Source organism: Erinaceus europaeus, chromosome 4 (assembly GCF_950295315.1).
Source record: "Erinaceus europaeus chromosome 4, mEriEur2.1, whole genome shotgun sequence".
Classification (NCBI taxonomy): domain Eukaryota; kingdom Metazoa; phylum Chordata; class Mammalia; order Eulipotyphla; family Erinaceidae; genus Erinaceus; species Erinaceus europaeus.
Window position 1 is genome coordinate 44,961,940 of NC_080165.1, and position 27,129 is coordinate 44,989,068.

The 27,129-nt window shown below is 37.5% G+C and overlaps 2 protein-coding genes and 1 pseudogene across 5 annotated transcripts in view; 1 reads left to right on the forward strand and 2 right to left on the reverse strand.

The window, feature by feature from the left end:
- DEK (DEK proto-oncogene) overlaps positions 1–23,151 on the forward strand; it is a 31,176-nt gene extending 8,025 nt beyond the window's left edge. Inside the window, exons 6-11 of one of the 3 annotated variants that reach the window (XM_016195298.2) lie at positions 1,559–1,679; positions 6,316–6,504; positions 17,486–17,621; positions 17,903–18,051; positions 21,156–21,224; positions 21,382–21,630. In XM_016195298.2, coding sequence (XP_016050784.1) covers positions 1,559–1,679; positions 6,316–6,504; positions 17,486–17,621; positions 17,903–18,051; positions 21,156–21,224; positions 21,382–21,408 — 691 coding nt within the window. In that variant the 3' untranslated portion in view covers positions 21,409–21,630. Of the gene's footprint in view, positions 1–1,558; positions 1,680–6,315; positions 6,505–17,485; positions 17,622–17,902; positions 18,052–21,155; positions 21,225–21,381; positions 21,631–21,654 lie in introns of those variants that run through there. The other 2 variants (XM_016195299.2, XM_060189322.1) reach the window with 2 other exon arrangements.
- On the reverse strand, positions 6,586–7,216 carry LOC103128443 (large ribosomal subunit protein uL22-like; annotated as a pseudogene).
- Positions 23,152–23,964: 813 nt separating the features above from the next.
- KDM1B (lysine demethylase 1B) overlaps positions 23,965–27,129 on the reverse strand; it is a 45,923-nt gene continuing 42,758 nt past the window's right edge. For both annotated transcript variants that reach the window (XM_016195296.2, XM_016195297.2), the window contains exon 21: positions 23,965–25,853. In XM_016195296.2, coding sequence (XP_016050782.1) covers positions 25,770–25,853 — 84 coding nt within the window. In that variant the 3' untranslated portion in view covers positions 23,965–25,769. The remainder of the gene's footprint in view (positions 25,854–27,129) is intronic.

Consider the following 27,129-nt stretch of genomic DNA (forward strand, 5'->3'; position numbering starts at 1 on the left):
CCTATACACCAGAGCACTGCTCAGCTATGGCTTTTGGTGGTGTGGGGAATTGAACCTGGGACTTTGGAGCCTCAGGCATGTGTCTCTGCTTAACTATATGCTATCTCCCCCCACCACCACCCTATCTTCTATCTCTGCTTCTCTATCTCCCTCTCCTCTCACTTTCACCCCATCAAATAGGAGAAAGAGAAGGAAAAATAAATGGTTGCCTGGAGTAGTAGATTCACGGTGCTGGTACTGCATGTGGTGAGCCCCAGCAGTAACCCTGGTGGCAATTAAAAAAAAAAAAAGAATGCCCATGTCTATCTCCACTCCTCTCCTGTTCTTATAGATATAGTGTAAGCTATTTTGACGATAATTTGGCAGTGGTGCCTTTCAGGAACCAGAAGATAGCTCATACTGGTAGAGTCGATGCCTTAATGTGCATGAGGCCCTGGGTTCAGGTTCAGGTCCCAGCATTACTTGGGAACATGGGCAGCACCACGGAAACTCAGTAGAAGATGGAACATGTTGTCTCTCCTCTCTTTCCTCTTTCCAAAAAACAAATGAAGAAATTGGATCAGGGTGGGGGCTAAGCTTAACAGTATTGTGTTACTTGTTCAAGGCCCTATGGTCTTTGCCTGGTAACACATAAAATATATCTGTCACCGTACTGTAAGCAGGATGATATGGTTTCAAAGTGTTTTGTCTATTAAATCCTATGTAGTTTAAGAACTCTTCATAATACCTATTCCCCCACTCAAATATAGTAGAAATGCCTAGGGGGAAAATGTACTAATTACCAGCTAGAAGAATGGTTAAAGTAACAAATTTTATAGAACAGAAAACTTGTAGAGAAATAAAGTTTATTCTTTCACCACTCTGAAACCTATTGCTGAGTGGTGCTTTGCACTTACTAATCATCTGGTTGTATTTTATGCACTCATCAAGATTATTATTATTAATTTCTTTATTGGGGAATTAATGTTTTATATTCAACAGTAAATACTATAGTTTGTACATGCATAACATTACCCAGTTTCCCATATAATAATACAATCCCCACTAGGTCCTCTGTCATCCTTCTTGGACCTGTATTCTCCCTACCCACCCACTCCAGAGTCTTACTTTGGTGCGATAAAGATTATTATTATTTTTTAATATTTCCTTTTTGATGCCCTTTTTTTATTGTTGTTGTAGTTATTATTGTTGTTGATGTCATCGTTGTTGGATAGGACAGAGAGAAATGGAGAGAGGAGGGGAAGACAGAGAGGGCGAGAGAAAGATAGACACCTGCAGACCTGCTTCACCTCCTCTGAAGCAACTCCCTTGCAGGTGGGGAACTGGGGGTTCGAACCGGGATCCTTACGCCGGTTTCGCGCTTTGCGCAACGTAAGCCTTACTACCCACTGCGCTACCGCCCAACTCCCACTCATCAAGATTATTAAGAATACTTCTAAGCTTCAAAGAAATGGGCTGTTTTTATGTTTGCAACTGAACTAGTTTGTCTGTTGTCTCTGTATTGTGGTGAATGTTTATTAACCTTACTAAATTTTTTTTTCCCATTTGTCTGTTTCAGATTTAGGAATGCCATGCTAAAGAGCATCTGTGAGGTGCTTGATTTGGAGAGATCGGGTGTAAACAGTGAACTGGTGAAGAGGATCCTAAATTTCTTAATGCATCCAAAGCCTTCTGGCAAAGTGAGGATCTATATTTATAGTTTCAGTAACTAATTATTTATAGCCTTACTTTTATTTTTAAAGATTTATTTTATGAGAGATCATTTTACCTCTCTGACTTATTTCACCTCTACGCCAGTGATAGAATTCAGGGCCCCACATATGCAAGGTATGCGCTCTGTCCGCTGAGCCACTTTACCAGCCACAAAGACAAATAATTCTTAGCTAAGTTATTGACAGGTGGGATAGAAAATATTGGTTAAGCTTCCAAGACTATGTCTGTAGACACAGGAAGAATGGAAATAGGTTGAGTTGTGTTTTATAGCTTCAGGTCTAATAGCTAAAATGTTAATTCACTTTGAGTTAATTTTGGTGTTGAGTTAATTTTGGATAGTGTTAAGTGATGTTTTAATTTCATTTACGCATGGCTGTCCAGTTTTCCCAGCATCATTTGTTGAGACTTTCTTTTCCCCCAGTGAATAGTTTTGACTCCTTTGTCATATAATGATATGTATATGTATAGAGTTTTATTTTTTTGTTCCATGGGCCTGAGTACCTTTCTATTCAAGTACAACATTTTAATTACTACTGCTTTATAGTATGCATGGAAATCAGGGAGCATGATGGTCTCCCCACCTCTTTTTTTCTTTTTTCTTTTTTTCCACCACAGCACTGCTCAGCTCTGGCTAATGATAGTATGGGGAATTGAACCTAGGATTTTAGAGCCTTAGGCATGAGAGTCTTTTTGTATAACCATTATGCTATTTATCTTCTGCCCCTCTTTTTCTTTTCTTTTTCTTTCTATCAAAATATCAGTATTTCTCATTTGTGATCCATTGTGGTTCCACAGTTTTTAGAATTGTTTGTTTCATTTCCTTGAGTAGTGTAATTTTGAGTTTTATATGGATTGAATCTGTAAGTTGCTTTAGTTAGAATTACCATCTTGATATTTGTTTCTCTAACTCATAAAACAGGGAATATTCTTCCATTTTAATAGTGTCATATAGTATTTGTTGTAGAGATTTTTCACCTCTTTTGTTTGATTTACTCCAGGGTATTTTGTCATGTTGGGTTCAATTGTGAGTGGAGCTGCTTTTTTCATTTATTTCCCTGTCCTAAGTCTTTGTGCTGGTTTCCACAGATCATTTGATTGCACTGCTTTTATCTACTTCCTCCTCACCTTTTGTGTATTGTTTTCATATTGTTGCTTTTTGATGCAGTTTTACAGTTTTTCGTCTTGCTTAGGATTTTGTATTCCTTTGCTTTTTATTATGGAATCACTTTCAACAATTCTTGTAAAGCACATGGTAGTGGCAAACTCTGTTAGCTTTTCCATGCTTGCGAAGGCCTTTATTTCTCCATACTTGATTAGTAATTTGGCAGGGTATTCATTTCCGGGGCTGGGCAGCGGCACAGCAGGTTAAGCACACATAGTACAAAGTGCAAGGATCCATTTTCTTTTCTTCTTTTCTTTTTTTCTTCTTTCTTTCTTTTTTTTTTTCCTCCAGGGTTATCGCTGGGGCTTGGTGCCTCCATTATGAATCCCCTGCCACTATGGTAATATCTTTCTTTTTTCTGATTTTTTTTTTTTTTTTGATAGTACAGAGAGAAATTCAGAGGGGAGAGGGAGAGAGAAAGACACCTGCAGACCTGCTTCACCGCTTGTGAAGCAACCCCTTGCAGGCGGGGAGCCGGGGGGGACTCAAACCTGGATCTTTGAATAGGGTCCTTACCTCATACTATGTGCACTTAACTCAGTGCACTACCACTCAGCCCCCTTTCTCTTTCCTTCTCTATCTCCCTCTCTCAGTTTCTCTTTGTCATATCTAATAAAATGGAAAAAAATGGCCACCAGAAGCAGTGGATTCATAGTGCAGGCACCAAGCCCCAGTGGTAACCCTGGAGGCAAAATAAATAAATAAGAACAATTAAAACATACTCATTACTCACAGTATTATCTTTTTGGCTATAATATCTCACTATCTCAGCCTGCAGGGTTTCTTCTGAGAATTCTAATGAGAGTCTGATAATGCATTTATTTTGTCACTTCCTTTCTTTAGCAGACACCTGCAGACCTGCTTCACCGCTTGTGAAGTGACTCCCCTGCAGGTGGGGAGCCAGGGCCTCAAACTGGGACCCTTACACCAGTCCTTGCGCTTTGCGCCACCTGTACTTAACCTGCTGTGCTACCTCCCAACTCCCTATTCTTGAAATTTTTCAGATAATTGTTTCTTTGATCCTTTTTCTCCATTTGAAACTAGCATTCCGTTCGTTATGTTAACTGCTATAGTAAAGTCTGGTATTGAGTTGCTTTGCTTTTCACATGGAAGTATTATGGCACTGAAGGAAACCTGGATGCTGTGGCATCTCTCCCCCCTCCCACTTACTCACCCCCTATATTTAGAGCATATTCAACTCTGGCTTATGGTGGTGCTGGGGATTGAACCTGAGACCCCAGTATCAAAGTCATTTTGTATAACCAGTATGATACCTCCCCACCTCTTTTTCTTTTTTAAAAAATATTTATTCCCTTTTGTTGCCCTTGTCGTTTTATTGTTGTAGTTATTATTATTGTTGTTATTGATGTCATTGTTGGATAGGACAGAGAGAAATGGAGGGGGGGAACACAGAGGGGGAGAGAAAGGTAGACACCTGCAGACCTGCTTCACTGCCCGTGAAGCAACTCCCCTGCAGGTGGGGAGCTGGGGGCTCGAACCGGGATCCTTATGCCGGTCCTTGTGCTTTGCGCCACGTGCACTTAACCCACTGCGCTACTGCCTGACTCCCTCCTATCTTTTTCAATCAAAAAAAAAAAGCTAAAATTTCCCTGGTGATAACAAAAAATTAATCTATTATTAAATCATTTTCATATCTACTTTGCTTTTCAATTATGCATAGATTAGTTGGATGTCAGTGTAATAACAGTGGTTTTGTCTTGTGATTCTTAATTTCATAATTAACATACTCAGTACTTAACTCCATATTTACAATCAGCAGTGAGAATATAATTCTGGCATTATTGAAGTTAAAACCTGGAGATAATAAGAATATAAACTATATAGGGAGTTGGGTGGTAGCGCAGTGGGTTAAGCGCACGTGGCACAAAGCAAGGACCAGCGGAAGAATATAAACTATAGTTCATAAACTCAGCATGTGTAAAGTGAGGTTTTATTTCTTATATGAATGGTTCCTTGCAGTACTTTTTTTTTTTTCTTAATAGCTCCCTAAAGGAAGTATTGCCAGCAGTGACTATTTTTAATGCAAATCCAACTTAAAATACTATTTTGACAAAAGTGTGAACAGCTGGGCCCAAGAGATGGCTCACACAGTAGAGTGTGCACCTTACCATGTACTGGACCCTTGGTTCAAGCCCCTGTCCCATATACACCACGTAGGAGCACTGTGAATGGCTCTAGAGCAGTCCGTGGAAGACAGCGTATGCTGTGGTGTTTCTTCTTTCTATATAAAATCATGAAATAGAATGTGAACAGTTGTCTAAACACATCATGTACTTAGATTTTTAGTCCATTAGAATGTAGTGAACTTATTTCTGGCGCTGGGGAAACAGCATAGTGGTTATCCAGATGACTTTCATACCTGCATACCAAAGATCCCAGATTCAGTCCCCAGCATCACCACAAGCCAGAACTAAGAAGTTCTCTGAAAAGAAAATAAATGAACATTGGTGGTCCGGGAGGTGGCGCAGTGGATAAAGCATTAGACTCTCAAGCATGAGGTCTTGAGTTCAATTCCCAGAAGCACATGTGCCAGAGTGCTATCTGGTCTTTCTCTTCTATCTTTCTCATAAATAAATAAATAAAATCTTCTTTAAAAAAATGAACAAATAATAACTCTTCCCCTAGAATACTTTTTTTTTTAAATTTATTTTAAAAAGGAGACATTAACAAAACCATAGGATAAGAGGGGTACAACTCCACACAATTCCCACCACCAGATCTCCGTATCCCATCCCCTCCCCTGATAGCTTTCCTGTTTTTTAACCCTCTGGGAGTATAGATCCAAGGTCATTGTGGGATGCAGAAGGTGGAAGGTCTGGCTTCTATAATTGCTTCCCCACTGAACATGGGCGTTGACTGGTCGATCCATACTACCAGCCTGCCTCTCACTTTCCCTAGTAGGGTGGGACTCTGGGGAAGCTGAGCTCCAGGACACAGTGGTGGGGTTGTCTGTCCAGGGAAGTCTGGTTGGCATCATGATGGCATCTGGAACCTGGTGACTGAAAAGAGAGTTAACATACAAAGCCAAATAAATTGTTGACCAATCATGGACCTAAATGCTGGAATAGTGCAGATGAAGTGTTGTCGGGTACTCACTGCAGACTATTGTGTACTTTTGCTTTCAGGTATATATTTTGCCCTCGTTTATGGATATGCATGGAATGGGACACAGTCTTTTGGTGGTAGCATACTTATATCTATCAACATTTGTGGGGAAAAAAGTCATGAAAGGTCTTGCCTATATTGTAAAGGTATTAGCAGTGGAGGCTATCTTAAATTAAGTTTAAGATGAATTGTTTCTTATGAAGAGAATCATAGAAACTTGGAAACACAGTCTGTAAGACAGGAATAAGAATTAGAACTGTTGACCGACATACAGAATGCTTCAAGATTTTATCTGAATTTTTATTTTTACTCAGCCATTACCAAAATCTAAAAAGTCATCTAGCAAAGGCAGCAAAAAGGAGCGGAACAGTTCTGGAATGGCAAGGAAAGCTAAACGGACCAAATGTCCTGAAATTCTGTCTGATGAATCTAGCAGTGATGAAGATGAAAAGAAAAACAAAGAAGAATCTTCAGATGATGAAGATAAAGAAAGTGAAGAGGAGGTAACAAAAAATTTCCTTCTGATTTCTTTGCAAGGGAAGAAAATAGATTCTAGCAACTCTCGGAGTATTAGAAGTTTTCTTTTTTGTTTTTATTTTTTACTTGTAGTTGGATTTATTTTGTCCTCAATTTATTCCTGGGCCATAAGTTTTTGTTTGATTTGTTTCTTCTGGGATTATCTTTTTCCTCTGTACAACCTCCTCTTCTGGTTTAGGGGTCAGTCTGCTCTTTTTCAGTGAGTCATCTCCATGTGGCAAAGTGAGCTCATGTAGGGGTTAATCCAACCTGAGCTCTGTGTTTGATGGTGCATCTTGGAGGATTTGCTCACGTGGATATGCTCAAGGACCAGGGAATCTACATCTAGACCCTTAAGTTCAGCTTTGCTCTCTGTGTTTTTAAGCATGTGCAGCAAAACATCACTCTTCTTAGGCCACTGACCTTGAGTCTAGCACCACTGTTTGGCCTAGGCATACCTGCCAGCACCACCACTGTAAGATGGAATGGCATGCATTGCTTCTGTAGACTAACAACCTTCAGATACTTGGTGGCTTTTTGGATATGTCTTTGATGGCCTGGGCAGTTTCTTGAGTGTCCTTAAAATGAACACAGAGGTTTGAGTCTTGAGTTGCATAATTTTGTAGGGTTTCCTGAGTCAAGCAAGTAGTGAACCATTGTGAAGTATCCTCCCTGCACATGGGGACTGGGGGCTTAAAACCAGGTCCTTGCACACTGGAATGTGTGTGCTCTACCAGGTGTGCCACTGTCCACCCCCTGAAATTACTAAAAAGGAAAAAGAGTATGAGTCACATAGTACAAAAGCTATTTTATAATGCTCTATTTTATGTTGATATTGACCAGTTTTGTAAAATACTTTCCAGTTAGATGTCAGGTAAGCAATAAGTGCTATCAGGTACAGTAATTCTCTAGTACCTGTGTTTTTCTTTGTTATATCATTTTTTAAAATGTTTATTTATTCCCATTTGTTGCCCTTGTTTTTTGTTGTAGTTATTGTTGCTGTCATTGTTGGATAGGACAGAGAGAAATGGAGAGAGGAGGGGAAGACAGAAGAGGAGAGAGAATGATACACACCTGCAGACCTGCTTCACCGCTTGTGAAGTGACTCCCCTGCAGGTGGGGAGATGGCTTGAAGCGGGATCCTTAGCTGGTCATTGTGCTTTGTACCTCATGCGCTTAACCCGCTGCACTACTGCTAAACTCCATTATTTAACTTTTTCAAGACTCAAGTGGTAGCTTAATAAATGATTTTAGTTTTGTCTTAACTGTGAATAGGCCTCTTTTCTAAGAGATTATAAGGAAGAATTGTAAGTTAATTGGAAAAGTTGTGGGTTGCTTATAGATGGAAGTTTTTTCAGACATTTCCTAAGTTAGTAGTTCAAATTTTAGTTGCTGGCTAGTATGTGAGTTTGAGCCTTACTTATTTAAGTGCCTGTTAGCAGGGGAGATGGCTAAGAAATAAAACGGTTTGCAAAGCTGAGGCCCCAGGTTCAATCCCCAGCACTGTATATGTTAGAGCTTAGTCTAATTAGAGCTTAGTATGTTAGCTCTAGTCTCTCATGTGCATACTTTCTTCTTTTTTCTGTATCTAGTGAATTAAAAGATCTTTTTAAAATCTTAACTTAGTATTGAAATAACTAAAACCTATATTGTTAAAACAGAATTGACAGGGAGTCGGGCAGTAGCACAACAGGTTAAGCGCAGGTGGTGCAAAGCTTAAGGACTGGGGTAAGGATTCAAGCCCCCGGCTCCCCACCTGCAGGGGAGTCGCTTCACAAGCAGTGAAGCAGGTCTGCAGGTGTCTCTCATTCTCTCCCCCTCTCTATCTTCCCCTCCTTTCTCCATTTCTCTCTGTCCTATCCAACAACAATAATAACTACAACAATAAAATAAGGGCAACAAAAGGGAATAAATTAAAAAAAAGTAATTGACAAAGTCTTTTTAAAAAATTATGTCACATTTAGGCTATTAGTTAATAGTTGCTAAATCATTTCCTTACTTTTTGTATTTGTACTTCTGTTTATGCAATATGCAGCAAATGGTTCACTATAGTTTTTAATCTTTCATTTCCTAACTAAATAAGGTGTTCAAAGAATGACTTGGATAGTAATTCCATTATTAGAAGAGCCATTTTAAATTGCTATATCATCTTAACTCACAGACATCTGCTTATTGGAGCAATAAAAGGAGAACACTTTGGAGCCCTGAATAAACTAGTAGAGGAAGTTGCTTTTTTTTCAATTATTTATTTATTTGGGGGGTGGGGGTGGGAATCAAACCCAGGGCCTCATACCTGCAGAATATGTGCTCTGCCACCATAAAAGGGCCTGGGAGATAGCATATGGTTATGTAAACAGACTTAATGCCTAAGTTCTCATTTTAATATCAGCATCTATAAACCAGCGTGATGCTCTGGTGGTTAAAAAAAAAAAAGAGTAGGATAGAGGTAGATGGCTTAGTAGTTATGCAAAGAGACTCTCATGCCAGAGGCTCCAAAGTAGCAGATTCAATCTTCCACCACCACCACCATAAAGGAGAGCTGAGCAGTGTTCTGATAATAAATAAGTAAATAAGAGTATAGGAAGCAGGATTAGTTATTTTCTGTAAACTTATGCTAAAACTCAGCTGGTTCCCGTGTTGTATTAAGTCTATAGGGAGAGACTGCTGAAGTAAACCAATGAAACCAAGTTATTCACAGGTTGCCATTCATAAGTATTAGACCTTAGTCACAGAAAAATCACTAGAGACTACAGAAAAATAAATAAAAATGTTCCTGTACACAGAAGAAAAAGTTGTCTTTTTTTTTTACACATTTAAAAGGATGCTTAATTTTTTGCTGTTTTTTTAGCATTTTTATAACACTTAAAAAAGATATTCTTATTAACAAGATACACACACAGAACCAGAGCATTATTTAGGCACACTACCCAATATGACATTTCCTTGGCTGCCTTTATAACACTCATCCCTAGAAATGTACAAATTTTGTGTGTGTGTGTGTGTGTGAGAGAGAGAGAGAGAAAGAGAGAATTTAGAATTTACCTTACTGTTCCCATACACATCTATGAATGTTTACAGTTGTTAATTATTTTAAGTTTTACTAGTAATCTCTGAAGTGAGTTCCTATTTCTTGACAAGTAATACAAGAAGAGTACCAAGGGATACCATTTCTCTTCCAGAGCTACCATCTTCATAGTTAACCTCGTCGCAGGACAGTTTGTTTTACCTTTTAGGTATTGTATATATACTGCTGTAGACAGAAGAACTAAGGAGTTCTAGTTATGTTTTTGGCATAGCTCCCAAACCTTCTCTTACTAGAGATGGCCAATTACATCACATTCGTTTGAATTTTGTTACCTGACCATTTGTAGCTTTAAAGAAGCTGTGAGATCAGATGGTGGCTTTGCTGTCTATGTTAGAGGAATTCAAATTTTAAAAAAGTATGTTAAGTCTTACAATGTTCACAAAGAAACTTTGTTAAGCTTATGTATCTGGACCACAGGAGGAAGTGCTTAGTAGTAGATGAATATGGATGTTTTGTTAGTCTGTTATGTTTTATAAAATAAGAATTCTTCCATCACAACTTAATCAGAGGAATTATAAACTGTATAGAGAAACTTATTGTTGGAAGGCAAAGTTGAGTTGCCATGATAAAAATCTATTTAGACTTAAACTTACCTTCTTAAATTATTATTTTTTTCTAAATACAAGGCTTGCACAATTCTTTGCTCTTGGCATTAGTGGGCTTTCTCAGCCAAGTTGTTAAAAGAATGATATATTGTAAGCTAATTTTTATTTTTGTTCATCTATTTGCCCAGTAGAGCCTTTCTGCTGTGAGGACAGAGTTCTGGCTCTGACAGGCGTCTTTTTTGGAGACCCTTCTTCAAGAGCCCTGCTGCCTATAAAAGATAGGTAAGCTTTCTCTCCTAAGATTTTTTTTTTTTTCTTCCTTGTCTTCCTTCAGTAAGTGCATCATTCCTCTGATTCTGACCTTCATGGTTACCAAGAACATGAAAAATACCCTTCAGGTTTAAAAATGTTATATTGTTAATTTTTGAAGACTTGTAGTATATTATGCTATTCAGAATTAATAACTACCAGTTTTTGTTTATCCTTAACACATCAGAAAATTGGTACTACATGGTCCTGATTGAATCACGCACAGCACACTGAAAAATAACAAGTCAGGATCTTAAAGATAACCCCACAACAATTTAGAAACTTGTTTTTAAATTTCCTTACTGTGTCACCTTATTTCCTTTTCCATACATAATAGCATTTACTATTTTAGCACCTACGGCATTTATCCTTTGTAATTGCACAATGTTATAATTACTATAATTTTCAGATTGTTTTTTAGTAGAAAAATAAATTAGAAAATACTTAGTTTCTAATGTAATCACTTTTTTTAGTTTCTCAGTTCAGCTCATTTTCATTGCACTGGGAAGTGCTGAATTCTAAGGGGGCTACATAATGCATTTACTGTCCATATACCCTTTGAGTTATACCTAATGCAAGATTTCAGGAGAATCTCTATTGGTGAGGGAAAGCTTTAGAGAGGCAACGGAAGAAGTGCCAGTTGAAGTTGATCTTAGGAATAGAAAGGAAAGTTGAACCTGTGAACAGAGTTGGGGAGCAGGCTACCTTTTACAAGCATGCTTATTTGTTGGTTTGGTAGTATCTCCAGAAGTATAAAGTAATGAGAAATAAAACTAGAGTAATACATTTGAAACCATGGAGTCAGGTATTGTTGGGTGAATAATACAGTCTTTGTGAATAGATTCATAAATCTTATTCATTAAAAATAATTGTCTTTTCACTAAAGGCAGGCATAACCTCTGCCAGCCAGGAATCAGTAGTCTACCAGGGAAGAAGTACCACACACTTTAGCCAGATTTACTGACCCATACAAGGAGAAAACTATTGGGAATACAATGTTTTTGACATCTTGCATTTTATTTTCTTAAAATTTAAATGAAATGAAATTTATTTATTATTGAATAGAGACAGAAATTGAGGGGAACGAAGATAGAGAGGGAGAGTTTTTCTAAAGAACTAGAACCTCGGGTCGGGTGGCAGTGCACCTGGTTGAGTGCACATGTTACATTGTATAAGCCCCCTATCCCCACATGCAGGGGGAAAGCTTCATGAATGGTGAAGCAGGGCTGCAGGTACAGGTGTTTCTATGTCTCTCTCCCTCCCTCTCTTTCCCCCCTTCCTTTCAATATCTGTCTGTCTGTCCAATAAATAAAGGTAATTAAAATTTTTTTTTAAAAACAACTAGAGCCTTGATTGGAATAGATCTTTATGATTTACTGAAAAAATTTATTTACTGGGTTTGAGCCCCTGCTCCCTACCTACAGAGGGAAAGCATCCCAAGTGGTGAATCAGGTGTTCAGGTGGCTCTATTTCTCTCTATTGCCCCCTCCCACATCAGTTTCTCTCTGTCCTATCAAAATAGAAAGAAGGGGGCAGGGGTATATGGCCCCTGGGAGCAGTGGGGTCATAGTGCCAGCACTGAATCCCAGCAGCAACTCCGGTAGCAATATAAATAAATAAACAAACCAGATTACCAGTTTTGCATATGATTACCAGTGATGCTAAGAATTGAACCTCAGGTCTCCATGCCTGCAAGTCCTGTACTCTGCCTGTTGAGCCACCTCTCTGGACGGTGGAATAGAGTTTTTGATAGAAAGGTCATTTATTTTAGTGGTCTTTTCCCATCTCAGTAATTACATAGCAGCTCAGCCAGTTAGGGGTTCTGCACTGAAAATTAAGAAACAAATACAGAGATTCTTCCCTAAAACACTTCAATTTAATTGGTAAAAGGAATGACTAAATACTAGGAACTAGGGGGTATTTGCATGCATACATACATGTATATATGTATAAGGCCATGTGGACATTCAAGTGGTAGCATTTACTTTTTTTGACATATGGGGAATATAGTTCCAGGCAGGGAAATTTATTAGGTAACAATTTGAACTTTGAGAAATGAACAGAATAGATTGACATAGCAAAAGCAAAGGATTTGGAGACACTCGTTCATGCACATATATGGAATGCATCAAGGTTTGTTTTTTTTTAAAATATATTTATTTTCCCTTTTGTTGCCCTTGTTTTTATTGTTGCTGTTGTTACTGATGTTGTCGTTGGATAGGACAGAGAGAAATTGGAGAGAGGAGGGGAAGACAGAGAGGGGGAGAGACAGACACCTGCAGACCAGCTTCACTGCCTGTGAAGCGACTCCCCTGCAGGTGGGGAGCTGGGGGTTCGAACCGGGATCCTTGCGCCAGTCCTTGCACTTTGCACCACACCACTGTTACCATCTGACTCCCACATCAAGGTCTTTTAGGGAGAAGAAATCTAAAGAAAGGATTCAGGAGCCCATACAAAGTTCACAGACTTAAGATCCCAGTCTCCCCCTCCTCCCAACCCACTAGGTTAATGGTTTATAGTACAGTTGTCAACACATAGGTTCAATTTTCATCTATGTTAATTGTCTGCAAAATGCTCTCACCCCCAACTTTGATCTTTATCTGCCATCATTCATAAGGACACCAAAACCCTCCCCACTTCCCATTCTTTCCTGAGTCCTTTGTTTTGGTGCAACACAGCACCCAGTCCAAGTTTTACTTTGTATTTTCCCTTTAATTCAATAGTATATTTCATAGTATCACTGGCTTGTTAATACAAATTAATCATTTGAACTCAAAAGAAGTATGTAGGGAAAAAAGGGATATATGAACTAGAGTAATTTCTGTGAGCTACTAGTAATCTAAGAGGTACACTACCATAAGGTCTTAGTTCTTACTTGTTAATAAACTTACTCTCTCAGTTGTTGTCCTATTTATCATGAGATAAATTATTTTGTATTGGAGGGGTTTCTTTCTTTTTTTTTTTTTTGCCTCCAGGGTTATTGCTGGGGCTTGATGCCTGCACTATGACTCCACTGCTCCTGCAGCCATTTTTTCTGTTTGTTTTTATTGTTGGATAGGAAAAAGAGGAGGGGGAGAGAACGATAGATACCTGCAGGTCTGCTTCACTACTTGTGAAGCAAAGCCCCTGGCCCTGCAGGTGGGGAGCCATGAGCTGGTACTGGGATCCTTGCGCTGGTCCTTGCACTTCACATTGTGTGCATTTAACCAGATGCGCCACCTGCCGACCCCGTTGTGGGGGGGGGGGTTCTCTTTTGGAGTCATTAGTGCTTGCACAATGACTTCACTGCTCCCAGTGGGGGAAATTTTTTTTTTTCCATTTTTCTTTTTATGGGTGGGGAGATCCATGCAGCACTGCCCCACCTCTTGTGAAGCTTGTCTCCCACAGGTGGGGGTCTGGGACTTGAAGCCAGGTCCTTATACATAGTTACATGTGCACTCTACCAGGTGTGCCACCACACAGCTTACCATTTTTTCAATTTATATGAGAGCAACACTTTCTATAAAGTAGACATCAATAAATGAGATGTAAACCAAATTTGGTGAGACCATACGTTGATGAGATTGTTGATATTGTGAAAGATTTGTAGAAGGTGATTATAGAGTTAAGAATGATAAGTGTGATTTTTTTAAAGTGGGTAGTGAGAGAGTGAAGATTTAAAAGTTCAATTAAAGTTTAAATGAAAATGATTCAGTTTTCCTTCAGAGTTCTCTGGTAGCTTCTTTCTGTTACCTCTAAAATGGCATTACCCATGTTTGCTTTAACTTCCCAGACTTGTCTATTTTATCCTAATGTTAAGGGGTATCATTTGAAAGGCTTCATTTCTTAGTTTCGTTTTCCTCTGATGATACTTAGTACTTTAGGGCAACTGAAATGATATTTTTTTAACATGTGCTAGAGGAAAGCACCTGATAGTCAACTGATTGACTCTGCTCAAGGTGAAACCTGTTTCTGCAATTGTACTACTCAGCTCTCACTTTCTCCATCCATGCCCATGTGTCCATCTACAAATAATACTTACTGAATTTCTACTTTAAATTTGTCACAGAATCAGTTGTAACTAGCAACTAAGTGAAGTCCAGTATAAATTGGTTACCGCATGATTCAGCTATTTGTGGATCTAGTTTTATTGATTATAATATAAAATACACATGGTGAGTGTATCATAGTTAAATTATCATGGGTGTCATTGAAGTCTCTCTCTTTTTTTTTTTACTTTTTTTTTATAGCCCCAGTTCTTAGCCTTGCTGTAACAGACCATGTCTAGTCCAGATTTCACCCTTTCTTTCCTTATTAATTTCCACTTATAAGTTATATCCAAAAGACTTAATACCTGAGGCTTCAAGTCTAAGCTTTAGTCCTCAGCACTACCATAAGCCAGAGGTAAGCAGTACTCTGCTCTCTTACCTGTTTCTCATTAAGATAATTTTTTTTATAAATTTTTAAAAATTTTATTTTCCCTTTTGTTGCCCTTGTATTTTTTGTTGTTGCAGTTGTTGAAGCCATCGTTGTTAGATAGGACAGAGAGGAATGGAAAGGAATGGAGAGAGGAGGGGAAGAGAGAGGGGGAGAGAAAGACACCTGCAAATGCGCTTCACTGCCTGTGAATCAACTCTCCTGCAGGTGGGGAGTTGGGGGCTTAAACTAGGATCCTTACGCTGGTCCTTGCACTTCGTGCCATGTGCACTTAACCAGCTAAGCTACCTCCCAGCTCCCAAAATAATTATTTTTAGGGGGCCGGGTGGTAGAGTACTGGCTTACGCGCAAAGACTAGTTCAAGCCTCCCCTCGTGTGTGTGTGTGTGTGTGTGTGTGTGTGTGTGTGTGTATGTGTGTGTATGTGTGTGTGTGTGACTTTCCAAGCAGTGAAGCAGGTCTGCAGGTGTCTATCTTTCTCTCTCCCTCTCTTTCCCTCCTCTCTTGATTTTTCTCTGTCCTATCCAACAGTGGAAAAAAAGATGGCCGCCAGGAACGGTGGATTCATAGTACAGGCACTGAGCCCCATTGATAACCCTGGAGGCAAAAGTAAAATTGAATACATTTTTTAATGTTTGGTTTATGATAGTCAAAAATTAAAACATGGAGAAATATTGTCAAAATTATATGCAGTATTTTTGGTGTTTAGATTAAATTTTGTATGTATCTTAGGATATGTACTTTATTCATATGCCTCTCCCCCTCTTTTGTTAAATATGGATATTTTTCCCCAATATTTACTTATTTATTTATTTATTGGATAGAGACAAAGCAATTGAGAAGGGAGGAGAGATAGAGAAGGAAAGAGACAGAGAGACACCTCTAGCCCTACTTTACCACTTGTAAAGTTTTTTCCTTGCAGTTGGGGACCAAGGGCTTGAAGCCAGCACAGTAATGTGTATGCTAAGCTGGGTGCTCCGCTATCTGGGCCTCCCACTCAGGTTTTTTTGGTCATTATCTGAGTTAACTTACTTTCATAGAGAAACACACAGAACAGTAACTCTGCACCGAAGCTTTTTCCTTTGTGGTGAAAGCTGGGTCTGAACTTGGGTCATGCACATGACGAAGGCTGTCTAGATAAGCTTTCTTGTCAGCCCCATAGTATAGTCTTACCTATGAGAATATTAATCTGATTAATTTCCCCCTACTTTTTGTATCCTGTTAGAGACAGTGTAAACTACAGTTATTTTATTCTCTATGTCTACACCCACATACTTTGCTTTTTCTTTTTTATTTAAGAAAGGATTAATTAACAAAACCATAGAGTAGAGGGGCACAATTCTACACAATTCCCACCACCCAATCTCCATATCCCACCCCCTCCCCTGATAGCTTTCCCATTCTCTATCCCTCTGGGAGCATGGACCCAGGGTCATTGTGGGTTGCAGAAGGTGGAAGGTCTGGCTTCTGTAATTGCTTCCCCGCTGAACATGGGCATTGACTGGTCGGTCCATATTCCCAGTCATACTTTGCTTTTATAGTATCAGATATCAGTTAGCATTTACAAAACCTGGCTCTAGAATCTGTTTAAATCTTTGTTAGTTATTTGACTGTGAATATAAGGACAATTTTGAGCCTTTGCTTCCTCCTTTATTCATAATTAGTTAGTAGGCAACTCCTGTGCACCACTGCCAGTTTAATAATTAAGGGATGGGAGTCTGGCAGTAGCGCAGCGGGTTAAGTGCACATAAGGATCCCAGCGTTAAGGCTCCCAGTTCAAGTCCCTAGCTCCCAACCTGCAGGGTAGTCGCTTCACAGGTGGTGAAGCAGGTCTGCAGGTGTCTGTCTTTCTCTCTCCCTGTCTTCCCCTCCTCTCTCCATTTCTCTGTCCTATCCAACAACAGCAATAACAATAACAGTAAGAACTACAACAACAATTAAAAGCAACAAGGGCAACAAAAGGGAAAATAAATAAATAAAAAAAAGTAGTTAAGGGACACATTACTTAACAAAGAGGCCCCTCCTCCCAAAAAAATAAAATTCCCTGTATTCAAACTTACATCCAAGTTGAGAGAGAATGACAAGGAACAATATCTGTATTTAGGAATGTTTTTCAAGATGAAATTTTGTTCTGTATAGTGTGTAATAAATGTTTTTAGTGATGGATTCTTGGCTTCATATATATGATTAAATTAATGATCATATATGTCGTGTCAAAAATTGATTATTCGGGAGTCGGGCGGTAGCGCAGCAGGTTAAGCGCACATGGCGCAAAGCACAAGGACTGGAATAAGGATCCTGGTTCAAGCCCCCGGCTCCCCACCTGCAGGGGAGTCGCTTCACTAGCGGTGAAGCAGTTCTGCAGGTGTCTTTCTCTCAGCCTCTATGTCTTCCCCCTCCTCTCTCTATTTCTCTCTGTCCTATCCAACAACAGTAATAACCATAACAATAAAACAAGGGCAACAAAAAGGGAATAAATATTTTTTAAAAATTTGATTATTAGCAATGATTTTTCATTAGTAATACTGAATACACTAGTTTCTTTAATGTTACTGAGGGGTAATGGAGGCAGTGAGTCTCATCCGTGTATGTGTTGTGCTTTTCTTCCTAATAGCCACCCAAAAAGACATCGAAAAAGGAGAAGCCTAAACAGAAAACTACTCCTAAAAGTAAAAAATCTGTAAAAACTGCTAATGTTAAGAAGGCAGACAGCAGCACCACCAAAAAGAACCAAAACAGTTCCAAGAAAGGTATGTTAGAAATGAAACACAACACATTTCAAGATGCAAGGTATATGCTGCAACAGTTTAAAAATGTATATGGGAAATAAGTAAACATCAAAGACCATAAGGGAAGGGAGTATGTCTGTTTTTTACCACTTAAAATTTTTCAAAATTGAGACAAATTTAATTGCATGTTTTTATAGTAACCTATATAAGTCTATAAAAAAACTAAAGAAATAATAATACTGCTTAAGTGATAATTTACAATGTAGGAACTTTTTTATTCACTTGTCATATCTATATTTTAGAAAGTGAATCTGAGGATAGTTCAGATGATGAACCTTTAATTAAAAAACTGAAGAAGCCTCCTACAGATGAAGAGTTAAAGGAAACAATAAAGAAATTACTAACCAATGCTAATTTGGAAGAAGTCACAATGAAGCAGATTTGCAAAGAGGTAATTCAATAAATGCTTAGATGGTTTGTTTCCATTTGAAGAAATCTTTTCACTCATCCATCAATCCAAAGCTAGATGATAATGATGGTGATTGGATAGAGACAGAAATTGAGGTGAGAGGGAGATAGGGGAAGAGAGAGAGAGAGAGATACCTGCAGTACTGCTTCCCCACTCCTGAAGCTTCCCCCCTGCAGGGGGGGACCAGGAGCTTGAAGAATCTGGTTCCTTGCATACTGCAATGTGTGTACTTAACCAAGTGCATCACCACCTGCCCCCCAAAGCTAGATTCTTAAAAGCATTCATTCAGTGAGCAAATATTTGTTAAACTATAGTATGAACATGTCATAATATGATACCACATTAAATAAAATAAAATTTCTGCCCTGATAATTATTTTATAAATAATTTAAGAATATACATTCTAGATAATTTTTGTTTAATATTTATGTATTAACATGAGAGAAAGAGAACCAGAACATTACTCTTGGATATGCAAAGCCAATAATTCAACTCAGGAACCTCATATTTGAGTTTCTTTACCTACTATGTCAGTTCCCAGGCCATACACACAGTGAATAACTGTATTCATTCCAGTTCACAAAGAAACTTATAATCTTTAATTTTCTAAATAATTTTTATTTAGATCAGTTGATTTTTTTAAAAAAAAAGTCACATGAGCTGCCAATTTTTCACCATTAACTATGGTAAATGAAATTCATGGATTAAATTCTTAGCTCACAACTTGTGTAATTTTTAACACTTTTTGTAAAATTATAACATCCCAGAGGTGTTTTCATTCTCATAAATGGTGTATCTAAGTCACCACTTCTCAGGAAATTTAAATGATCTAGTCTTGAGTATGATTTTGTAGATTCCATTCTAGGAGGCTGGGCAGTGGTGCACCTTATTGAGCATTCACGTTGTCATGCGGAAGAGCATGCAGGTGTGTCTCCTGTCTTTCCCTCACCTCTGTTTCTCTTATCTCTAGCCAAAAGGGAAAAAAAGGTAAAGAATGAGATGAAAGGCAAGAAATTGCTATAATTAAAGTTACAAGGCTGCCACAATTTGTGTCAGAAATCAAAGCTCACTCAAGGGTTACTACAGTGTGAGAGTAAGGGCTTGGGTGCACTGATCATACTAGGGAGTAGAATGAAAGGAATACTCTGAGGAAATGATGGACATCTGAGATGAATTGTTTGAAGTAGGAGAAATTGTATGTCTCCATGTTAGAAGAGTAACCTAGATATTCTGGAAGTTAAAACCAGAGTTATAGCTAAAGTAGCCCAGAGAATATAAAATGAGAGTAGCAAAGAACAGTTCTGGAGCTCCATTAACATTAAAGAGTTCGGAAATAGTTTCTGTAATTATGAAGAGTAGACACTTGAAGAAAACCAGAGAGAGAGAGAGAGTAAGAACCCTTTTCCTGAAAGGATAGTACCAGTTTAAGAAAATGGAGTTGAACTGATAAAATGGCTTACCTGGGGAACATTGGTTTTGTATGCCCAAGACTACCTAGTTCAGTCACTGGGCTCCCCATGTGCCAGAGTGGCACTTGTGAAGCTTTCCCCATTAAGTGGGACCAGGTCCTTGTACACTGTAATATGTGCCCTCTACCAGGTATGCCACTACACGGCCCCTGAAAATATTTTTCAAGATCAGGTAGAGAATCACATCCTTAGACTAATGGACTGTGCTATGAAAGGAAGAGAACCTATAGAGTAGTAGGATGGTTCGCTACAGAGGTGAAGAAAATTCTGGATACATATTTGGAAGGGATACTCCAGAATGTGGGAGTTATTTGCAGTAATGAATTTCTGAGGATAAGAGTGTGGAACACTTCCATAAGGTGAGGACATTTGACTGATGCAATGAGGATCTCATTAGAAATTATTAGAAATAATGGTGATTGATGAGAAACCATTGATGTTAAATGCCATTAACTTAAAGTAGGACCAATCTTTTCAAGATTACTATTTTCTCAGTGGAGTTTAACATTTAGGCTTAACCCTAAAGTTGGAGTTTGCAGATTAAGCGTCCTAACAACTAGAGTAATTTAAGTGACTATGTTATACAGATGCTGGCTAACTTCAGTCTGTGGGCCAAATCCATTCAACAACTGTCTTTAAAAATAATTTATTGTGACAGCAACACCTGTTTTAAGTTTTATCTGATCTTTATTCTTTAGTGACATAGTTGAGTAGTAGTGACAAAGTCCATGTTACTAGAGAATCTAAAACTATTTGTTGTATGATTCTTCATAGAATAAGGTTGTAATCTTGAATGATACTTGAGGATTAAGATGAGCCTGGGTGCTTTTAGGTTGTGAACATATAAAAAGTCAGGACTAGAAGTCATTGTAAAGTCAAGCAGCAGCTTTAAAGGGAGTGTGGGTTTGTTATTTTGTTCTACCACCAGGGTTGTTGCTGGGGTTTGGTGCCTGCACCTCAGGAATCCATTGCATTTGGTGGCTATTTTGTCTTTGTTTTTAGATGGGACAATGAGAAGTTGGGGGGTAGGGAAGAGAGAGACACATGGAGATCTGCTTCACAGCTTGTACAGCCTTTCCTTTTGCAGGTGGAGAATGTGGGAGGCTGATCCTTGTCATGCTAATGTGTGTGCTCAACCAGGTGTGCCAGGCCCCAGGGAGGAGGAATTGTAGTAAGGGAAATTTTGAGTAGAGATCTTTTAAAAACCACCTAGATTTTTGTGTAGTTTAACTGAAGAAGGAAGTAGTGGAGTAGGGAATGAAAAGTCCATACAGTTCAAGTTAAGTAGTGCTAGGCAATCTATTAGAGAAAGTTGAAAAGGCTTTCTCAAAAAAAAAAAACTGACATACAACCAGTAAAGAACTTGTCTACTTAAGATCTGTATACATGTTTCCCTCACCTATATTTGTTAATGTAGATAATAGTTCTAGTTTCTAAAACATTGTGGTTATTTGCATTCTGTTTTTCTACTCTGTGTACAATATAAAAATGTGCTTTTGCCGTAGTGCTGTGCATTGTAAAACAGACTTAGAATGTACATGCAACTGTACTTTGCTCTATCTAAAAATAAAGAATATTGGATTTTGAAGATCTTTTTAACATTTCTTTTCACTATAGGTATATGAAAGTTATCCTGCTTATGATTTAACTGAAAGAAAAGATTTCATAAAAACAACAGTTAAAGAGGTAAATATATCTGCCCGTTTTTCACCTTTGATCACTTAGAGCATGTAAAGATATGTGTGTAAAATACTGCATGTATTTCAAGAAATTTTTCTCACATTTAATCCTTAAAATACCTCAAAATAGATAGGGAAAGTTTTTTTTTCTATTCTCATTTTAGAATATAAATACAAAGTTTGAACATTAGTGACAACCACCTGACTTCAGATTAAGGGCTACCAGATTATGTGAGTAGCTGGGCATCTCATTTCCTATCCAGTAATCAAAGGCAAGAGAAAAGAAAAGATCAACAATGGCTATAGTTTTTATCAATTCCAGCTGATTTCTCAAGGCTACTGTATTAAAGTAACAATTGAAAACTGAAATAAGATTTTATAGCTTATATTTAGTTTTGTACTAGATGTGAGAAAGTAACGTTTCTCTTTCCTTACAGCTGATATCTTGAAAAGTAGAGGAGACAGATGACTTGTTCCCATGGATTTAAAGATCTGATTTATACCAGCAAAGAGAATGTATTTCCTTTTCTAAATCCTTGCAAGCATTGTGTTGGTACATCTTATCACAGACTTTTTATCTTGAGTACTAGTAAGTTTGAGTTTGCTGATTTTAAATTGCATTTCTGTGCAGCTTTTAAGTTTAAATTTTTGCATGGCAGTGATTATTCCTTGCTTTTATAGTTGTATTTTGTACATTTTGGATTTCTTTATATATAGTCAATGATTCTTGAACTGTTGTAGTTTTTAGTATGCATAGTATTAGCTTCTGATATACTTTTAATCAAGTAGAACAAAAACTATTATAACTGACATTTATACATGCAGAGATAAATGTAGTATTTAGTATATGAAATATTTTGAATACACATGAGTAAGTGTGAAATTCAGTGTCTGTGTGTTCATTATATTAAAATATACAAGCTTCAGCTGTCCAGAAGACTATAATGGAACTTTTCTCCTGCATGTATATATATATGTCAGATTGTCAGCATGACAAAAATGACAGATGTTATTTTTGTATTTTTTTAAAAAAAATTTTGTTGTATATATTTTTTTTTAATTTCTTTTGTGGAGACCCATTTTAAAACTCATAGGTAGATTATCTTTACAGTTAAATAAACCATGAAATAAATGTCAGTGTTCAGCCAGATGGTATAATAGAGCAGTAAATGTCAATATTCAGTGAAGAAAATACTGAATAGAAACTTTTTCTGCTTTGCCTTGAAAGTGTCATCTATGTACTTTAGTGTTAACTCTGTGTCTATAGATAGATTTTATATTACAGACAAACCAAAATCAAAACTTAAAATTTGGGAAAGACTAAGTTTAAATACAGAAACATTTGGCTTAAAGTAAGTGAATTGATTTTTATTAACTACTTGTGCCCATATAAAATGATACTTATAGGAAACCTGGCCACCTTAGATAATTATGATAAAAGTACCAGGTGTGATGCCTGGTGGTGACAGTATGTAGGCAATAGTGGCTATCTCTAACAAAGGACTTTTTAAGAGTGGTCATATCCTCTTAATACTAAGGAAATTTAACATTTGTAGAATCAGGGCTGTTAGATTTTAAACTTTGGTCAGTTAAGATTCTAGGTGATCTACTCTTGAATGAGACTAATTTGTCTTAAATTGACTATCTTAAATGAGTTTATTAATTCTGAATTTAAGGTAAAATTTACTGCTTATGAGAAAAAATAGGCTTTTGATAAACCAATTGAGCATTTACAGTATCTTTGTGTCAAAGTACAGAAATATATTAAAATGATATATATGTTGACTATTAACAGGTACTTGCACAGATTCCACTTGTTACATAAGGTTATAAAGAAATTAATGCAAATAGAATAAACAAGATCTATGGATTGGGCTTTGATTTTTAAATATATTTGTTCTAACAGACCTTGTCAATAAAAATTTAAAAATCAATTATCTGGTGTCATTTGATGGCTTAACATATTTCAGATTTCTATTGCATTTCCACCCATTATGAGGATTTCAAAGCAGGGAATTTTAAGTGGAGCTAGCTTGAAAGCCTATGCAGTTAGGATTGCTTTTCATTAATAACATTTTATATACTTTAGCTACAGACAAGAGGGACAACAGAGTTAGGGAGAGAGACCTAAAGCACTGCTTCACCACTTAAGACACTTTCTCCTACAGGTGGGCACCATGGGCTTGAACCCAGGACCTTATATGCACTGTAATATGTGCTCTCAAACAGGATGCACCACCACCCGGCCCTAACGCTTTCATTGATACTTTGAGTAAATATACTGCAAAGAAATTTCTGTTCAAAAACTCTTGAAACACTTGAAGTTAACACTTGGGTGTTAAAAATTGCCTGTAATTATGTATTTGATATACTTAAGACCTAAAAGTTATAAATTTGGAAGTGAGATCTTAGTGAAGAGCTCTTAATGAAGATCATTGCAACATGGGTATCCATGTTGGGGGAAATTGACGATCCTTCCTAGCCGACTGAATCCACATGGATCCCAGTCACTTTCAAAGCCATTAACTGGCTACGGAAGAAGGGCAAACGCTAGAAGAAGAAGAATTGCAACATGGGATCTTGAGTACCTGGGTTGTATCCCTGGCATTGCATATACCAAAGTGATGTCTAGTTCTCTTTTTTTTTAATAGTTTTGGCTGGTGTTGTAGTTCAGTGGTATACCACGTACACCACATGGTATGAGAAACTAGAATCAAACTGGCAACACAAAATACAAAACAAGTCTGTTCAACAGGGCACTTGAAAAACGTGTTTTTATTAAGCAGTTTTACACAACCAGCTGTTCACTTAGTTAAAAGTATTTACTGTTACTCAATTACAAAATCTTCAAACTGGAAAACATATTCAAAGTAAAAGTACCACAGTCTCTTAAAGAACCAAATGGAAAATGAAAATAAGGACAGGAAATGAGGGTCTTTAAAAAATACACATATGCCCTAGGTTTTTTTTTTTCCATTTACTTGTAAGCATACTACAAGTTTAAGTGCCTGGAAACAAAAGTAATAATTTACTGTGAACCATTTCAAACTTTTTTTTTTTTGGTATTTATCACTCAGTACATGCTATTCTTTAACATCTTAATGCATTAGCACTTTAAAGCAGAATACTTCCCAGTAACTACCAATGAGTCTCATTATAACCTAAATGTCAGTACTTTCCTGTTATACAGACACTAACAACTGCTTGCTTTTGTTCATTTTGTTCAATATTTCGATGGGGGAGAGAAATATGTCTGAATTCTGTCTAAAGTTCACCATATTCTTTGGTAAAATACTGTTCCTATTTTATAAACTTAAGTTTTCAAGATACCTAATAGTTTGAAAGTGACAAGTCAGTTTGAATCCTGTTTATAAGCAGACTAATATAATTGAATAAGTTATTCAAAAGACTTAAAACAAAATCACTTAAATTATCCATATTCTTAAACTGTAAAATTGGGTTTCTTGACATGATAAACATTCAGAAGACCCTGAAACCATTAGTTATTTAATGACTTCATGAGTGAAATAAATTTCTGCACTGTTATCAGGCTTTTAAGTTACGGCTTATATGATGTCCAGTTATTTTGTCTGATTATTTACCAGGATACGACATTTTCTTCTGCAGTTTTCCAGTGGACCTGCCTATGGAATACTGTAAACAAACAATAAATTCCTACACATTGAATCCATTATTTTTAAAAAGGCAGTGTGGAGAGGTTTCTATTAGATTATCTGACAATTTTTTTTATAGTGACTGCCAAAATTAAGGCTATTGAAAGGTGCCATCCATCTAAACTTGGCTTTAAGGAAATAGCCTTTTCTACACATGAGTGTCATGACCACACTAGATTTCTACCCCCTCTCAATGATAAAATTTACTGTTAAAGGAATTGAATTTTTTGCTATTTTGTCAGTGGATTTACAACTGTAGTGTTTTGTCACAAAAGATACCTGAATTTTCTTTTTGAACACTCAAAATGTGTAATATAAAATAGTCTAGAAGTTTCAGAGTTGGGTGCTGTATCCAAAAAGGAAAGATTTCTATCTAGATTTTTAAGTAAAAGCTCAATTTTGGGGCTATATAAAAATCTTAAGGCTCATTGGCAAAGATACTGATAAAGTGTCATAGAAGAAAAAAAAAAACATGGCTATATATTTAAAAACACAATTCTTGCTTGACAGAGTTTCTTAGTGCATGAAAATTGAGCACTCCCTCTCCTAGATGTTAGATTTAAAGGAAGCCTCCACCCATGGGGAAAAAAAATTCAAGGAAGGTCTTAATTTAAGGTTGTATTCTGCCTTATTTTGAAATGCAGAAGACTCAGCATTAGTCAAACCTCTGAAAAATGAATTAAATATAAGTGCCTATTAAAAGGGCTCTTGGGGCTAGTGCTTTCAGAATAGCTCCTCAGAAGCATTTTGGTTTTGCTATCCAGAGTAGGTTTTTGATGAGGCTTTTGTTTGTTTTTCATTTTATAAAGTGAGGTGTTGAACATTTATTTTAAACTTCCCCATTCATGGTCCAGAAGGAAACTAGGTCCAAATTCTACTTAAAATGCTGCAATCTTGCTTGCTTCTCGAACACCACTCAAATATGCTCCCGTAACAGTTTGTGGAAAATGCCTGTTTGTTGCCTATAAAAAATACATATACAGTTTGAGAACAAGCAAATCAGTAGTTAAAAGATCACACAAGATAATATTTTTCCTGGTTCTCCTACACAGCAGTACTATTATATACTCATATTAATGTTCTACTCACATAGCCCTCAACTTTTCTGGTTATCTCATCATGCTTCACAAAATTCATTCCCTCCACAGTACATGTAGTACTTATTAGAAGTATTCTATGATGTTAAAATACATGTTGGGGGGACCAGGCGGTGGCACACTGGGCTAAGCGTGCACACAGTACAAGTGTAAGGAGTTGCACGAGGATTCCAGTTTGAGCCCCCAGCTGCAGCGGGGTCGCTTTGCAAGCAGTGAAGCAGGTCTGCAGGTGTCTTACCTTCTCTCTCTCTCCCTTCCCCCCCCCCCGCCCTCCCCTCCCCACAATTTCTCTCTGTCCTATCTAAAAGTGAAAAATGGCCACCAGGAGCAGTGAATTATTAATGCAGGCACTGAGTCCTAGCAATAAACCCTGGAGGCCAAAAAAAAAACCAAACATGTCAGGTGCTGGAATTTGGAATAATACATCCTCTTCCATTAGACAAGTAACCTAGCTGTGAAAATCAGTGGTAAATGAGACAAGCACAAAAAGTGACAATTCATCTACCATTAGAAGTTTGCTAAGTAGGTGAAACAAAAAAATAGTAAAGGCTGAAAGTTGTTAAAGGGTAGGGCTACAGTTGTACAGGAAAAGACAAGATATATAGGTTCAGATTTGCAGAATAAAATGTCCTGGAGCTGGATGGTAGTAGTCATATACCAATATGAATGTAATCTATGGCTACCAGGGTTGTCATTGGGGCTTGGTGGTTCTATGACAGGTCCACTACCAGTGGAACTCCCTTTTCTCATGCACAGAAAACAGAAATTGAGAGGGAAGGAGAGATAGGGAGAGAGAAACAGACACACTCGGAACACTGCTTCAGAACCACTTGTGAAGCTTCTGTAGGTGAAGACCAGAGGCTTGAGCCCAGGTCCTTATGATATAACCATATTATAGGAATAATGTGAACAGATAAAACAAGCTAAATCTTTTTAACATAGTATGGCATCAGTAGATAGTGTCAACTTAAATCAGGATGCCAATATAAACATTTCAATAGATGAAGCAAATTCCAGGGGGGAAAAAAAAGCAGGAAAGAATTTAAAATGGCTGCTTTGGGAGATTGAGCAGAGTGAGAACAGACTACTATTTGTCATCTTATAACTTTTGACAGTATTAGGCTTTGTTTTTACACTGGGC